Below are 17,398 nucleotides of genomic sequence, written 5' to 3'. Positions count from 1 at the left end.
TTTTTTTTTTTTTTTGAAAATACAGTTAATTTTCATAAAAACACATTATTTATGTTAACATATATTTGGTTCTTTATTGCTATTTTAAAACACTCTAATGTAGATTTTAAAACTTTTTCCTCAGTTTTAATTTCTAATACAGTAAATGTAGATAGGTATAATCCCAACAAACAAGAGCTCTTTGGTATCCCAGTAATTTTTAAGAGTATGTAGGGGTCTTGAGACCAAAGAGTTTGAGACCTGTGGCCTTGAAAGAGTGATCTTTCAATATAGTCTAAACTTGTTTCTTTTGGTCCTTCCAGCAGTGTGTATTTTATGCCCATCATAATAATTATTAGAGAATGCTTAAAGGCTGGAACGTGGATTAATATTATAACATTTGTATAATATTTGGAAAGAAAATAGTTAAAAAAAAAAAGCAGTGCCAATTGCAGCCTGTTTTTTACAGGTCTTTCTCTTTAAGTCACTTCTATTAACCATGCCTTGCTATAGATGTTTATAACAAAACATTAAGGACTGGGTAGAAAGGAGAAAACAAATTACTCTGCAGAGAACCCAGCAACTCTGCTAAAATACTGTCAGTTATTTATCTACTGTCAGCAGATGTTGCACACTATAATCCTTGACAAGCTCAGTTTGAGAAAGAATGAGGAGAGGGGCAAGTATTGCATTTAAGGGCCTGTTCTCATGCACAGACATTTTAACACAGATTTAAAGCCAGAATGTGTCTTCTAGAAAATGTCACTTTTGATTTTGATACATATTCTAGCAAGTAGGCTCTACATTTGGTTGACTTAGTATGAGATATGTTAGAGGCTGACACTATATTTTAGACCATTCATGATCCCAGTGTGGAACTAACACAATGAGGTCAGCATCACTTCATTTTTAGAGTTGGCTACTGCAACTGCATGATTTCATGGGCATACTTTTTTATGATAAAGAGGAGGGTTTTATTTTTCTTTCGTTAGGCAAGGTAATGACAAGATCTAAGAATCCAACGGCCCTCTCCAGTGTTCCTTTCTCCTTTAGGTTTACACGGAAACAATCATCAATGCATTTTCTCTGGTAAAGATACATGGCCAAGGTGAAAATGCAACAGACTTCCTGCTTCTAAAGAGCTTCCTGCAGGCTACTGTAAAGAAAACCCCCCTTTTCAAGCAGGGAGTTAAGGCAGCTCAAAATACTGACAAGAATATGTGAAGTACAAGGATGGGGGAGGCTCAAACTAAGGGGGATGAATAAGAAACACATCCCTGGTCATTTGTAGTAGAAACCATAGTTTCCTTCTGAATACCATTCATATTGACTGGTCAATTATACGATTTCCACCCATACGATCAGGGGTCTAAAGAAATGTGTGCTTGTAGCTGGGGATGTTTGATGAATGCTGAACCAGAATCTTAATTTTCTAATTCATATTCACCAATTAAAAATAAACTGTATTTTTATGGGCAAATTTACATAAATCAGATGATAAAGCATCTACCACTAAAGGGTAGGAGTTCAGCTCACAACATTTGCATAAATTCTCCTAACGAAAATATAGGCGTTTTAGATTTTCATTGAAGAGTCTTGCTGCGATGGAACTCTAATGGGCTTAGAACAGTAAATTTTGAAGAAACTGATTGCTACCCCTGTAGCTAGTAAATGTCTGCCTAGACCCAGTGGCATTTGAAAAAAGTGTTTTATCATAAAATTATCCCAGCAGAGTCCATTCTGCAAGATAACATCATCATCATCATCATCAGTACTCCATGCAGGACCCAACAGCTCTGGCACAATATTGCCAGTCATTTATCTGTTGTCAGCACAGGTTACACACTGTAATCCTTGACTGCCTCGGAATTAGAATGTCTTTGATGTCCCCACAAGAGTTTTTTGCCCGAAGGCTTTACCAATGCTCGGCGGCTCAGTGTTTATTCCTCGTAATCTTCCTCTCATCTCCAGGCTAGCAGTGACAGATGGTTATGGGCACACAATAGTATTAAGAGTTTGATATTTTTTTTATGCTGTGCTCTCTGTACAACAAATAGCTATCAGACGCGGGCCAGAGAGCTGACATGGCTCGCTTAGGTAATGGCAAACAAACAGCTCGGGTTGATGCTTTCTGTCATTTCCCCTCCTAACCCTGCTTGTTTTCATTGTATACTCTCAAAGGTAAACTATATTAACCTTATAGACTGTTATTAAAAAGATATATCTATATGAGCATAAAGTGCTTTTCTTTTCTCTTTTTCTTACTCTTTTGATTATGAAAGTAATACTGCTGACATATTGAACAAATATCGAATGTCAACATAAATTTTAGTGTGTGATAATATCCCCTTCATATAGCTGTGTGTCAGGCGGGAACCTGCGGATGATGCATAGCAGTAAATAACCCAAACAAAATTAGTTCTCTTGTCAGCTTCTACCTTGTATGTCCCCAGGCATCAGTAAAATTGACTGCACGCTAGATTTTCAAAATTAGCCCTAATGTTAGCTATGTGTCTGGCAACCTCCAAGTTTCCAATGTTCTACTATATTACCCGTAAGGATGAATGTGTTACTTTTATATTTTGGCATTTACTCTTGCTGATGCGGCTTTTTTCCCTCTTCTCCAAATTAAAAATAATTTAGCTTTAACAATAAGAATGTGCACAAACATAATGCTGCATCTCTTTAAGCAACTAACTTTAGGCAATTAAATTAAATTAAAGCAAAAATATACAAAGGAAGAGAGGGAATTATTCAATTTAATATTGTTAATTTTATTAACATAGCTCTGTCTTATTTTGTGCAAAGTATTGAATAACATGGTTTTCACTCTGCCCTCCATATTGCTGTTTTGTAAAAGCAGACTAGAAATTATTTAATTTAACATTTTCATGATAACCTGGAACCAACTTTTAGAACTGATTTTCTTGCAATAAAGAGTACTTCAGAGACAACCAAAGGTTAATGCAATAAAAGAAAAAGCTTTTCAGAAGGGAGTAAATGATGACATCTATTTTACCTTGAAACAGGTTAATCTCATCTAGACCCACTGCATTTTAAAATCACATCAAAGAATATTGAACTCTGTCACAATCGAAGTAAAATATGATTTAAATATACCTGTTACTACCTTAGAAAGCCTATGCTGGAAGTGTGAAGTTGCACAAACAAATTCAAAAACACATTACACATCAACTTTCAATCCCTACATTTTACGTTCATACATTTAGAATCAAAGATGAAAATCCCTTTAGGTACCAGATGCTGCAGATCAGCTGGGAGAGCTTCTAGAGTTTTAATGTGCTGGAAGGCAAATCCTCGGCAAAGGCTCTTTGCCCGGCCGGTGGTGTGGTGTGCTTATTACTTCACCTGCAAACGGTTGCTCTCAGAAAATCGGACCTAATGATCAGCCTCGCATCTCTGCAATAAAGAGACCATAATCTGTGGGGGAAGTGAACTCTAATCAGGCCACATGCAGATTAAACTAACTGGGAGGAATAAAAACTAGATTAAAATGTTCATGCCTAATACCAGAAGATTATCAGGACATTTTACCTCTTTAAATCCTAATTTATAGGAGCCAGGGTTAAGTTTGAGTTTATATTTGGTGAGATTACATGCTGCAGTTGATTTTCCTCTGTTTAGAAAAGACTCGGCTAGAAAGTATTTTGCTTAGCACAATACAGAGGCATCTGAGTGAAGGGAATGGTTTCAAATGTACTGATATACATATTACGACAAGTAAAATGAAGCCACCCCGTTGAAACTGGCCAAAGTAGTAAATAATGGAAATTATTCTAGCTTTAATGTTAGTATTGCTTTATCAGTGTATATATATGAAAGAGTTTTGTGATAACTGTGTGTGTGCGTGTGCATAAAATGGAATCTGATTCTTATATTTTGAAACTTTTTGAACAAGACTTGATATGCTAGAAGTGCCTACCCACTACTGTTAGTTGAGTAGATCACTGCAAATCGTTATCTGTAATTCAAATTTAATCTAAGCGCATGACCATTAATGTGAAGATATTTAGTAGTATCACCTTGGCAGATCATGAGTAATACCACTACATTAAAATAATCTTTTTCTAAAGCAATAAGGACAGTGAATTATTATGTCAATCAACAGAATATATTTTCTTTTACCAGTTCTACAACTCTTACTAAATTGGCATGCCTTGACTTACCACCTGTGAGGCCAGACAATGTGCAGCAGTCTTTGCTGATTAGCAACTCCACCCAAAGTGGCACAGGGATTAACAGTCAGATTTTGTTTATTTTCACCACAATGAGAGCTTGAATTCTCTGGCGAGGTGCACTTTTTCAAGTCTGACTCCTGTCTTAATGAGTTACCCAAGTATTCTCGTCGTGCAGTATCAAGGCCACAGTGTGCATCACACTCTGAATTAGAATTCTTCAATAAACCCTCCGAATCTCTCTGCTCCGGCTGAAAAGGAAGGGCCATCGATAGAACCGTACCGCCATTTCCTTTAAGGCTGAGCATCTTCTTTAAATGGGTTGTTTTGTGCTTGGGCATGAATCTGTTACAAAAAAAGAATGCAACATACTTTTAGTGGCAAAAAATATGTAAAATTTGTCCTTTACCTTCCTGTAAGGACATAATGATTATATATAAAACTGAGAAAAAATAAAGATGTTATACAAAATTCCAGAAAAGTGCAAAAGTAGTAGCCACTAAGAGAAGTTCAAAAGTTTGAAATTGGACTGGGCTGTCTTTGAATGGTTTCCAAAGAGTTTCTATGGCTATAAAACTTGCACTGCACATACCATAAAACATAACATTAGAGGGATGGTTTATCACTCTTCCCTCACTCATCCTTCTGGATTTCCATTTTGTATTTTCCAATCACCACATGGCCCAGTGCTTATTTTCAGGCCATACTTGTTCATTAACCTACAAAAAATGTTTGAAACTGCCTTGATTAACACTGGTCATTTCTGCTCATGACTGTTCTGTATTCCTGGGCACCTGAATATACTTTGTATTAAATTGACTTGGCTAATGTTTCCTGAAGTATATTTCCTATCTTTCCATGACACTTTATCACACAGAGTTCAGTATCTGTTACTTATTGATAGAGAATCAAAATAAAACGAAACCTTAAAAAAGTATAGCTTAAATCCTGTAAGCCACATATACAGATAGAGGGGCTATCCTCAAGGAGCTCACCGTCTATTGGAAAGCAAACCAGTAGTGCTTACAGCAGAGTGGGAGACAGACACACGAACAGCCAACTAACCTACCTTGGACATACTATACATACAATGGCCATTCCGGTTTTTTTAAATGGAGGGGAAGAAGAGATTAATGCTGATTTGGGGCTCAGTAAAGGCTTAAAGGTTTTAGGTAAAGGATTTTGCAAGACAGAGTCAGGGAAGCTCTAGAGTCAGAGAACATGTGACCAAAGGAAAAAGGGGTGAAGAAATACAACTCCTTAGGAAATAACATGCAACCCAAAGAGACTGGGATGCAGGTCTGGATGTAAGGTCTAGAGGGGTAGACTAGGCCAGGCTACCAAGTGCTTTCTCAGAGTTCCTGAGCCCCATCCAGAAACTTGGCCCCTTCCCTGAATTGTTGTGTAGGGGAAGAAATGGGTTTCGGAGGTAGGTGAAAAAGAAAAAGCATGGGAAAAGCAAAAGGGAACATCTGAAAGAGTAGAAAGAGAATCCAAGAGAGTAATATCACATTACTGAAATGAATCAAGAATCCTCAAAGAATGTGTAAAATGGGGCATAAAACGCTACAGAGGTGCTACAGAGCAGAAAGAAGAAGCTTTTGGCCTTGTCACGTCATAGGTCACTGGCTACTCCAACAGGCCACTCTCTGCTCCGGCTGAAAGATGGTGCACCTTGAAGAGTGGTGTGGGCAGAAATCAGACTGCAGGAGGCTAGGGTTTGTGTATGAAAGAGAGGCAGGCCGGGCGCCATGGCTCACGCCCGTAATCCCAGCACTTTGGGAGGCGGAGGTGGGCGGATCAAGAGGTGAGGAGATCGAGATCATCCTGGGTAACTCAGTGAAACCCCGTCTTCACTAAAAATACAAAAAAACTAGCCGGGCGTGGCAGCGTGAGTCTGTAGTCCCAGCTGCTGGGGATGCTGGGACAGCAGAATGGCGTGAACACGGGAGGCAGAGTTTGCAGTGAGCCGAGATCGCACCACTGCACTCCAGCCTGAGTGACAGAGCAAGACTGTCTCAACAACAACAAAAAAAAAGAGGCAGAGAAAAAAGTAGGTAGAGTAGAGAGAAGGGGGGGGAAGGTAAGGTTGGACTCTTAAAAATGAGGCACATGGGCATAGTGTTATTCACTTAGGAATACTTGCTAGGGGAGGAAGCAGGATCCTGAAGAAACAGAAAGATCTTATAAGATGGGAGGAGAAAAACATTATAACATGTGTGATCATGGTGTGGGTGAAAAGCAAGGTCTTGTAAAGATAGTGAACCTAGCTTTCTCACAAAGCTGAGGGAAGAAGAGAAAAATGAAGCTGAAAAAACAAAACAGCTTTAGATGGCAAGTGTAGAATCTAAGGAGTTGCCTCATTAAAGCATTAGGTCAATTCATCTATTTCAGTGAGGTGAACAAAGGTGGATATGGGCTTTCAGAAACTCACTGAGGCCTCAGGACAGTCACCGTGGAGACAGGAAGAGGGCGTTAAAAAGGGCTGAAAGCAAGGGCTGATAGGCAACACTAAGAAACAACGGAGGAGCCACAGGAGCTAGAAACAAAGTCCTTGGCTGTAGGACACTATGTACATTCCAGAACCAGAAAGCTTGTTTTGGGGGCTTCTATGTTTGTTTCATAAAGATATTTAAATTTCTATTCTAATTTCAAATACCTTGAGGAAACTCAAACAAATACATAAGAACTCCTCAAGTAATAACTAGATGATTGTATATAGAAAGACAAAACACAAAGAGTGGTGCGAACTCCTTAAATATGACCTAATAAAATAGTAAATTTAGTCCTTGATTTAAAATGGAAAGAAACCTGGGCATTTACAGATTATAGTTTCAAACCACATAGGCCCCAAATTACTGTGGGAACCAATCAACTTCTTCCTGAAACAAATTCAAAATACTAAAGAGATTCTAGAAACTAAAACACAGCAATAAAAAATTGCCACTGATCACCAGAAAAGGTAAAAAAATAGAATGACTATGACACTATCTTCAATTCTCCTAAAGAAATGGAACAAATGGTAAGAGAAGGAACATCTGTACATATCTGGAAAACAATAAAGCAAGTGAAGTAACCTATTTATTTATGTCAGATAAAGAGTGCCAGGCAAGCTTAATAAGGATTTTAACAGAATCACAAGCTCAGCTTATGAAGGATTCACAAAAAAAAAAAAAAAAAAAAAGAAAAAAGAAAAAAAAATCAATGGGATTCAAACAACATATCTTCATTTTAGGAAACAGTATCATGACCCATCTTACTCATAAAATTCATTTATATTGGCCAGCATGCAAGCAAAATTGCAAATTAAAAGAGATGGGAGATTGGCTAAAGGGTTGTAAACAACAGCAATTGGTAACTGACAAGGAATTTAGCTGTGGGCAAGGTGCGAGGCCTGCGAGAACGTTCCCTAAATGTTCTCAAGGATGAATAGAATCCCATGTTAAGATAGGTTGCAGATGACTGACTTGATAGGTGGTAGTGAATAGGGACATGGAAAGATGCAGAATACAAATAGAGGCAGTAACCAAAACAGTTTACAAATCTCACAAAATTGAAAACAATCAAAATAAACCTTGAATGCAATTAGGGCACATAAAAAACACCATTTAGACCATCCTGAATTGGACAAGATGAGCAAGAGTTGATTTGATTCAGTGAACTGATGCCATTTAGTTCTGGATCTTATTGCACAGGGAAGGAAGATACTAAGTCTGTCAGGATTAGAACCCTGTGCAAATGCTGATGTCATCTGGGGCACCTGAGAACTGTATATGTTTGAAAATTAGAGAGTGTTTAGAAGAGCAATAATAGTAATTAAGGCAATGGAAAAAATGATTTATGAGGACAGATTAAAGGAGCTAAATATGAGTAGCCTGGTTAAGTGACAACCAGAAGGGTACATAATAAGAGTCTCCAAGGAAAAAGAATAATTATTTAGCTTGGTACAAGGGGATGTAACTAGGAGCAACGAGATGAAATTAAGAATGGGAAAATTTAAGCTCAATTTCAAGAAAAACTCCCTGACGGTGTAATTTATTAGCTCATGGAATCAATTCCCTATGGAAATGCTACAGCTAGGGAAACTTAATAATAGAACTGGACAACCTACCAATAAATAATATAGATAACAATCTGGTACTTGAAAGAAGGTAGTTACAAGCTAGGTTTTCCTTGTTTATAATATCTTTTCATATTTTTCTTATAATCTATTCATTATAGTAATTGTCACCAAAAGAAGTATTTAGGCAATTAGCCAAATCTAACAGGATACTTCCTTTAGTTGGGGAAAGTTAAAAACACTTTAGTTTTCATACACTCTGTGGTAAGAATGAAGGCAGAATCTGAAACATTTTTGTACTACTTCGTTACAATAAACCTAGTCTTGAACTAGGCTGAACAACTGTATTAAGAATTCTAAAAACAAAACAAAACCAACCACATCCACCATCCCACACAATCTATTCTGATTCTCTGTGCCATGAAACTCATATTTTCATAGACATGTTTAATGTAAACAATTTATTGCCATAATAGAAATCAAAAAAATTTATTTCAGCTTTTCTAAATGTAGCTCTATGGTCAATTACTTCACATCAATACCAAGATCAAATAGGCATAATACTAACAAGCAGTTTGTTTAATAATAGTCACCACACTAATTAACCCATGCAGAACATTCTTAATCAGACACTATTTATAATGTACAGTTAAGAGAAGCCTGGCAATAAACTGTTCTATGCGAATAAAAAAAAGAAAATAATACCTTACTGATGGGGTGAAACTGGCTTTTCTATAGAACTGGACAGAATGTTTGTGCTGTCCTGGCATTAACTCAATAACGTGACTATGCAAATAGGCACATGTCTGAACACTTCCTTTCTCTTTCCCAGTTCCAACTCTGGTGGAGGTGCTAATGAGAAGAGAAAAGGTCCTGAGGTAAGAAGTGAAAGAGAGAAAAGAAAGTGTCAGAAGAAAAACAGTGATCCACATATGTCAGGTTTCCCATTTAGTAATTTCCCCATTTCTCTTAAAGAAATTCTACTGTCCATCTTACAGAATGCTTCTTCCTGTTTCCAAATCTCTTAGAAACTCCACCAGAACCTATTTCTATCTTTAGAAACATTCTGATTGACGTAATCATTTCCAATCTGTTATTAGTCACGGGATCTCCACCCCCAACTCCTTTCCAACAAATAGCCAATATGCAAAACAGAAACAGAGACCCTCTCCTGCTGCCCATCCTCTCAAACTCCTTTCCTCCCCACCTCTGTCTGCCAGTATGGTTCCAAAGGCATTGCCACAAAACCCCAGTACTATGTTGGGCAATGTTTAAAGACACAGCTGGAACAAGCACTTTCTAGACCTAAATGTATACCCCTTACCACAGACCCCATGTCCAAACACAAACCTAAGATCGACCTATAGGAATAACCAAAGGCCTTTGCCTTTTTCATATCAGCCAGGAAAAGACAAGATTTAAAAGCAGTTTTAAATGCCACTAAGATTGATGGTAAGCAAAAGAAGTGCTCTGGGCACCTTAGCTTATTTCTGCTCTAGTCGAAAGGCTAGAGTACTTGCAGTTGACTCATGGAGGTAGTCAAAAGGCAGGCAATAAGGTTAACATGAAACAAGTCAACTTGGGACATTCATGTTGATTCATGTGCCACTGAAGAGAATATCATGGCTGAAATGCATGCCATGGTGGAATACACTCCTCACAACTGTCTTTTTGAGAGATTTTAATAAAAAGTACTTACAGTAGTAAGTTCAACCTATAGAACCTCATAAATAAATGCCCAAGGGTAAAAGTCCATATGACAGAGATTATTAGTCATCTTGTTTCTCAAAACACATTTGGAAGATAGTAGGTGAAAAAAATGATACTAATTAGGTGTATGATTAAAGAGAAAGAAAGAGAGTGTGTAACTGATAAAAGATTATTCCGTATTTGAGCCAGTGAAGAGATATAAGGGTGTTAGTAACTGGAATAAGGAAACTGGCCTACATGGGGCAGACAAGGAGAGAGGGAGTTGATGAAGCTCAGCGTGTCTCACGTTCTAGCTCAGCTTTGGGGGACGGAGGAGTAGTAGAGCCACAGTGTTGTATCCCTCAGGCTGGTGTTTCACAGGTGTGTTTTGTGCAACACTGATTCCATGGGACACATGTAGATGTTGCACCAGAGATGGTTTTGTGAGAAAACAAGTTTGGAAAATGCTAAGTTAAATAAAGCTAAACATTCCTTTACTATAAACTTCCCAAAGTACATGTTACTGTATATTATAAATATGTTCATTCATTAACACTTTTTGTTCATTCAGTAAGTACCTATTGAGCACCTAATACATGATGGGGATGTGATCATTGTTTTCCAAGCTTATTGGAGTAAGAAACCTGTCCGCCTCCTCCTCACGCACCCCTGGAGGACACAGCTTAAGAATTAATAGACAACAAAGGATACTCTGGGAAATACTACTCGAGGCCCTAGGAGGTGCATAGCCAGAGTCTGAGAAGCATGGGGCAGCCAGATGGGCAGTAGCATATTTAATATAATAGAGATTGCAAAAGGAATGAGAAATACATTTACGTGGGAAAATGATGAAAGCCAAATTTGAAGCCATACACCAATGTGACAGAACAGTAGACAAAAGGATGTCTAAAAGAAAGCAGGAGAACCAGTGAAAAACTGACAGAAAATATGGTTCAAGGCTAATATGGATGACAGCAGAAAAAATATCAACAGTTTTTATCAAAATGATTTCTGTAGATTCCTGGATAGAAACCAAATTGAGAAGGAAAATAGAAATTAAAATAAATAACTTTTTCAAAACTAACTGGGAAGACACATTGAGGCAGTTCAGCGATCTAAGGCCTTGGGTGATTTACAACAAAAAACTATTCATTGTTGCCAAACAATGTGCTGGAAATTAATTATAAAATTAACATTTTTAGAATCTGGCCACATAAGCAAATATCAAAGATAATTAAAAAATCATGCTAGCCCACATGTGTCCAATATATCACTTATATGATGAGCAGATTTATATAAACTATAAGGTATAAAAGTAAAAATTTTGATATGGCATTCTCATGCATACACATACACCCCCATTCCTCGTCACACTATCTTCACTAAATAAAGGAATCGAAAGCAAGGAAACCCATCCCAATTTAAAACTAGATGTTTGGATACCACATCATTAAACAGAAAGACACACTTATCCTTGACTGGTTGGCTGCAGTATGGCTGCATGCTCTTCTTTGCTGGTAATGGCTAACAGCTAATATTCATAAAATAGGTGGCACATGTCTATGAAGTAGGTTTCAGTAAAAAACTCTGGCAGAATATTATTTAAATAAACTTGAATCACAGATGAGCCAATCATGATGCACACTGCACAAATGCTCTAGGGGAACACCAGCTAGCCCCACTGTGGCTGTGAGGCTATGTTGTTAAGTATTCAATGCTTGGTGACTGAAATTTTGCTTCTCATGGTACAAACTTTTAAAGCCAAGATGAAATATTGACAGCAGTCTGTGAGAGGATACTGAGCAAGACTGTCTTGCTTGGACTATGAAGAATTTGTGATAAGATAGGAAAAACAGGATCCACAGAAACCAGCTGTAGTCAAAATTAACAAGCAAACCCTACTTATTGGCCTGAGTAATACATGCCAAAATGGAAAGAAAATTTGTAGTTATCAGAGTGACCTCATTAGCCATGTCTGGTCCCTTCACTACCACACTTAGCGAAGACAGCATCTTCCATTGAAAAGAGAATCTTTCATTGCTAAAAAGAGAAGCTTTAGCTTTCTCTTCTCTGCTTTAAAAGGTGCATCATTTCCTGATGTCTGTCCTTTCAACAGCTGGGATATATATGGGCTGTCATAAGGAAAAGATGGTTCTATTTCCAGCAGCCTATTCTTTTATATTTTTATTTCCCACTACCATTTGTAAGAGTCATTTCTGAAAATCTAACACTTTCCAGATAACCTCATTTATACCATTTGCTTATATGGCCTCTTCTGGCAACACAGTTTATGTGATTAGCATTATTTAACTTAAATAATTATGCCTAAATTCCCCATTCTCTCTTAATTGCAAAGTGTTTTAGATTGTATACATTGCTAATTTAACTGCCTACTAGTATGAGCAGTTTGTCTTATTCAATTTTATAAAATCCCTTTAGGATATATTCCTCCCACGCAGAAAATTTAAGGTCCTTATGAATGTATGAGAATAAGAAAAGCTACCTTACATGTTGCCAGAACAAATGTTTATCAAACCCAGAGCCATCCTTGCTAACATATGTACACTCACTTCTCACGATCCCCACTCCCCCCTAAAAAGAGCTCTCTAAGAACAACAACAAAACTCTCTCGTTTACACAAGGTTTACTCTAGTAATTCAACACAGTTTGGCAGAGTCCTAGGCTAAACTGAAAACAGGAAATCTTTATTTTCCTACCTCCACTTTAAAGCATTCTCCGCCCACTGGTGGTCAGTTTCCTAAGGTCTTTATACTACTTTCTGAGTGCCCAGGTAACTCCCAATGCCCCCCAACCCCCCCACCCACCACTGCCACTATGGGTCTCCTTGCAGCCTGTCTTGAAACTAAGTCCCACTTTGGATCCAGCTCTGAATCATGCTGGGCTCTCTGTTATTGGTCATGTTGGAAACTAATCTTAAATTGTCACAATGCACTCATCATATTTTGTGCTCAATGCATTATACCTTTCAACAGAGGCAATACCTTAATTCAACGGAAGTAATCACAAATGGGATATGTTCAGGTACCACAGTAAGCCTGTGAGGAAGATTATTTTAGGGGACAGATAAAGAAATCTCTATGAAGCACCTCAAGTTACTCCACTCAAGCAACAGGTATGTTGAAGTGGAGAGAATCCAGGCTGTATTGGTACACAGGATTACACTGGCACTTCCTCAGTTTTGGAGTTTATTCAAGTCATTTTATTTCTCTGAACCTCAGTTTTCTAATCTGTAAACTAGGATAGTAATATCTGCTCTTGTAAATTTCTCGAGAGCATTAAAAAGGAGAACATGTGTCAGGTACGACATGTTGTAGGAGCTTACTAAATCTAAGTAAACTCGCCAATCCTTGTTCCCCTTCATGATGTCCATATTTAAGCCACGTTGGATAACACTACATTCCCTAGTCAGTCAGTGAACGACTCACAGAGTTGACTCAGTTAGCAAATATTCATTCAAAAAATATTTAAGATCCTTCTATGTGTAAGAGGTTGTGTCTGCACTATGAAGGTTTTAGTATGTGAAGTGACATTTCATACATACTAATTTTGGTCTGTTAGCCCCCCAAATTGTAAATTACCCATATAATCTTTAAACTAAACTGTGTTTACTAAACTATGTTATCTCTGTCACTCAAATGACCTAACTTTTTCCAAACTTAATAATTTGCTCATCATTTTTTCTATTTGTAACTCAGAAGCCAAGTTTCAAAAGCTTCTATTTATTCACCTCATTTAATATGATGATGGTATAGAACAATAAAAGATTTTCCCAATATAGATCTGAAGTAATCTCTTCCAAGCAAGAAGTAGTAGTTGTTTCCCATGTACACTTGCTCTACTTTCTATGTAAGAATTTACCTTATTCACAAGTGTTCTCATTACCTTTGGAATCAAATGTCTCCTATAGCATCAATGAAGCATTGATGGAAACCCTAAAAATTGTCTCTAATCATGTGTTCTATTCCATGATTTTTTTAGGGGAAGCCATTATTTGGAGGTTGAAAATAGGATGGGAAAATGTACTGGTATTGAAGAAAGGATCACTTTCCTCCTTCCAAACACATACAAGAATTCTCCTAGGACAGTGTTTCCAACTGGAGAGTCTCCTTTGGAATATGACATGACTTTACTGAATACTATGGTAGAAAAAGGGCAATGGGACAACACTATGATGGGTCAAATTTCCTGAATAGAGTATCAGAAAAGTAACAGAGAAGGAGACACTATGTTTATGTTGATAGACAGTGACAAAAATATACTATCACGAAAGATGAACAAGCTATCAAAACTGCTGAGAAAATTTGGGGAATAAAAAGAAGAAAATGTATGTGAATTTTATTCTAAAACCAAATGTTCCTTCTTTTTTTTTCTTTCTTTCTTTCTTTTCTTTTTTTTTAATTTAAAGAGTCTTACTCTGTCGCCAGGCTGGAGTGCAGTGGCACGATCCTGGCTCACTGCAACTTCCATCTCCCAGGTTCAAGCAATTCTCCCACTTCAGCCTCCTCAGTAGCTGGGACTACAGGCATGTGCCACCATGTCCAGCTAATTTTTGTATTTTCAGTAGAGATGGGGTTTCACCATGTTGGCCAGGATGGTCTCAATCTCTTGACCGCGTGATCCACCCGCCTCGGCCTCCCAAAGTGCTGGGATTACAGGTGTGAGCCACTGAGCCCAGCCCAGATGTTACTTTTTAAAAAGTTAAAATAAATAAAAAAAAATTAAAGATTTGTGTTTCAGGGCCGGACGCAGTGGCTCACGCCTGTAATCCCAGCACTTTGGGAGGCTGAGGTGAGCAGATCGCGAGGTCAGGAGATCAAGACCATCCTTGCTAACACTGTGAAACCCTGTCTCTACTAAAAATACAAGAAATTAGCCAGGCCTGGTGGCGGATGCCTGTTGTCCCAGCTACTCCGGAGGCTGAGGCAGGACAATGTCGTGAATCTGGGAGGCGGAGCTTGCAGAGAGCTGAGATGGCGCCACAGGACTCCAGCCTGGGCGACGGAGCGAGACGCCATCTCAAAATAAATAAATAAATAAATAAAATAAAAAATAAAAAAAAGATTTGTGTTTCAGGAAAGGAGTTTTTCTTTAAAATTTGGTTGTGAATAAAGTGATTTAATTTTTCTAAACCTGAGTTTTTTCATCTGTACAATAAGAATGAGGCTAGTCCTGGACTTTTCACAGAGGTAAGTATTAAGCATCTAATCAAGTCTAATGATTATCTTATTATTATGAGGCAAAATGGCATAAAGGGGTCTAGGCATATTGACTGGTTGTAAATTCAGGGCTCTGTCACTTTTTAGTTGACCTGAGATAAGTCTTTTCTCTAAGAATCAGTTATGTCATCTGTAAAATGGGGATAACAGTAAGACTGCCTTGCAGAATTATGTTTCCATGTTGCTTGGCACATATTAAGAACTCAGTTATTACTGATCATTATTTTTTATTATTGATAATAGTGATGAAGATCATCATGGCATTTAATCACTATGAGAGAAACACTCAACATTCTAAAAACTCTAGTCCAAGACTCCACTGGCCCTTTCATAGTTGAGCCTACTCTATAAACTAGAGACCCATGCCTTCTTCAAGACGTATTTTTCTTATTAGTTCTTATAGTTTTGCCATCCACTTAAGGCAGGTACTTTTAATGTTACCTTCTTTTCCTTTGTATACTAATCAAGGAATTGTACTCACGCATAGAGATACATTAATTGCAAAAAGGTCCAATGTTATTAATTAAACTAATATATTCCTCCATTTCCATTATGTCTTTCCTATGATACTGTTTTCTACCTTTTACTTTTCCTTGTCTTTACTTATATTCCTTCATTTTTCTGAGAGGTTCTGTCATTTTCCTTCTTAAAGCTGCATAAACCAGGAAAATAAAACCAGGAAATTTAAAACTTCAGTTTCCAGATCTCTGAAGCATGAACAGATGGACATCAAAAATCTAGTCTTTTTTTCTTTTTCATTTGCCTATCCACAACCTGAATATATCAAAATTACCAGCAAAGCCAACTTTCAACATAACCACCTTTTTTTTTTCTTTTGGCTCCCACATTAAATGTTAGGACGCTAAGTACTGATTCAATTCAAATTGATTATACTGCTATCTAATTTTTAAGCCACAGAAACTGACCTCATCCAGAATAAATATTGGAAGACATTATTTTGTTAATTTTACATTTGAAATAAAACCTTCAAGTATACAAAATGAGGTATAAACACTTCTACTTACTTTAGCTTTTCTACACTTTTTAGTAGTTCTTAATTCAGAAAAGGGAGTAAAATAAAACAGATGGATAAATTTGAAATATCTGACTTGCTGGGCCATTACTTATAATTACAATATAAGCAAGGCTTGAAGGCAAAGACAGCAAATACTCAAGTGAAAACACTGAGTGAAAAAGGTTCAGAGAAAGAAACAGTCATTCCTCATTCAACAAAAATTAAGAGTGCCTATTATGTGCCAGGTAAATTAGCTAAGATGTTCTCATGGAACATATAATGTGGCAGGTGCTTCAATCAGGAAAGAATTAGGTGATACAAATGAGAACCCAGCCCTAGAAAGGGAGTTAGTGCCAGGGAAGGCTCTGTAGAGAAGCTGATCTTAAGCCGTGACCTCCATGATAATTAGAAGTTAGTCAGGTATGGGAGCAAGAGGTGGGATGTCCTAAGAGTAACAGCATGTGCATAAAGCCCAGGGCAAGAGAGAACATGGTCCAGAGATAAAAAGCAAAATATGGCCAGAGCATTGACTGGGCAGAGATAGATGGGAAAGTGTGGGGAGGGAAGGGACAAAGATGAGGCTTGAAAAATAAGCAGGGAGAGGCCTTTCTGTCCTTAATGATACAAGTGACGGGTCAGAGTGGGTCTGAATAAACATTCAGGATATGGCTTGAATGGACCGGGGCAAACATGCCAGAACAAACACCAATGTTCAATCCTCCCTTGTCTTTTCAATTCCTACTAAAATAATGGTAGGGAATTTATTTAAAAGGCATAGGCTCACAAGGATAAAATGAAAAACCGGGAAGGACAGCAATGGAAAAGAATGTGAACCAAATTTCAGAAGATGGAAAGCAGATGGATGGGTGATGGTTGAGCAGAGAGGAGGAGGCAGAATGTGTCCATAAGCATGCAGGGCTTTTTTTGCGTGTGTGTGTATGTAGTTTTAGCCAAGAAGAAGGTTGCGTGTTCCACAGAAACTCTGAAAGGCTCAGGAATTTATCAGTCCAGGTTCCTCTATATAGAGGGGTACTTGTGGAGCAAAACTGAAAACAGAAGAATTGATAGTGATTTTACATAGAGAGAAAACAAACCCCTTGATAACTTCTCTAAGCCCATGCAGCTCCCACTTCAACAGCAGAAAGGATGCTTCCTAACTTGAGGGGTTAAACCAGAGACCAGGGGAGGCCAAAGGCAAGGGTGAGTGAAGTGAAAGTACACC

General features: G+C 37.8%; 1 protein-coding gene across 7 annotated transcripts in view; it reads right to left on the bottom strand.

Moving 5' to 3' along the window:
* Positions 1–17,398, bottom strand: part of QTMAN (queuosine-tRNA mannosyltransferase) — a 359,520-nt gene that overhangs the window by 59,745 nt on the left and 282,377 nt on the right. For 4 of the 7 annotated variants that reach the window (XM_017895386.1, XM_017895385.1, XM_017895389.1 and 1 more), the window contains 2 exons: positions 8,941–9,108; positions 4,167–4,520 (listed from right to left, as the gene is read on the bottom strand). In XM_017895386.1, the coding sequence (XP_017750875.1) occupies positions 4,167–4,520; positions 8,941–9,108 (522 nt within the window). The remainder of the gene's footprint in view (positions 1–4,166; positions 4,521–8,940; positions 9,109–17,398) is intronic. The other 3 variants (XM_017895388.1, XM_017895390.1, XM_017895391.1) reach the window with 1 other exon arrangement.

Source organism: Rhinopithecus bieti, unplaced genomic scaffold (assembly GCF_001698545.2).
Source record: "Rhinopithecus bieti isolate Rb0 unplaced genomic scaffold, ASM169854v2 scaffold_26061, whole genome shotgun sequence".
Lineage (NCBI taxonomy): Eukaryota > Metazoa > Chordata > Mammalia > Primates > Cercopithecidae > Rhinopithecus > Rhinopithecus bieti.
The sequence above is the reverse complement of the archived record's forward strand: the minus strand, read 5'-3'. Positions and strand labels throughout refer to the sequence as shown.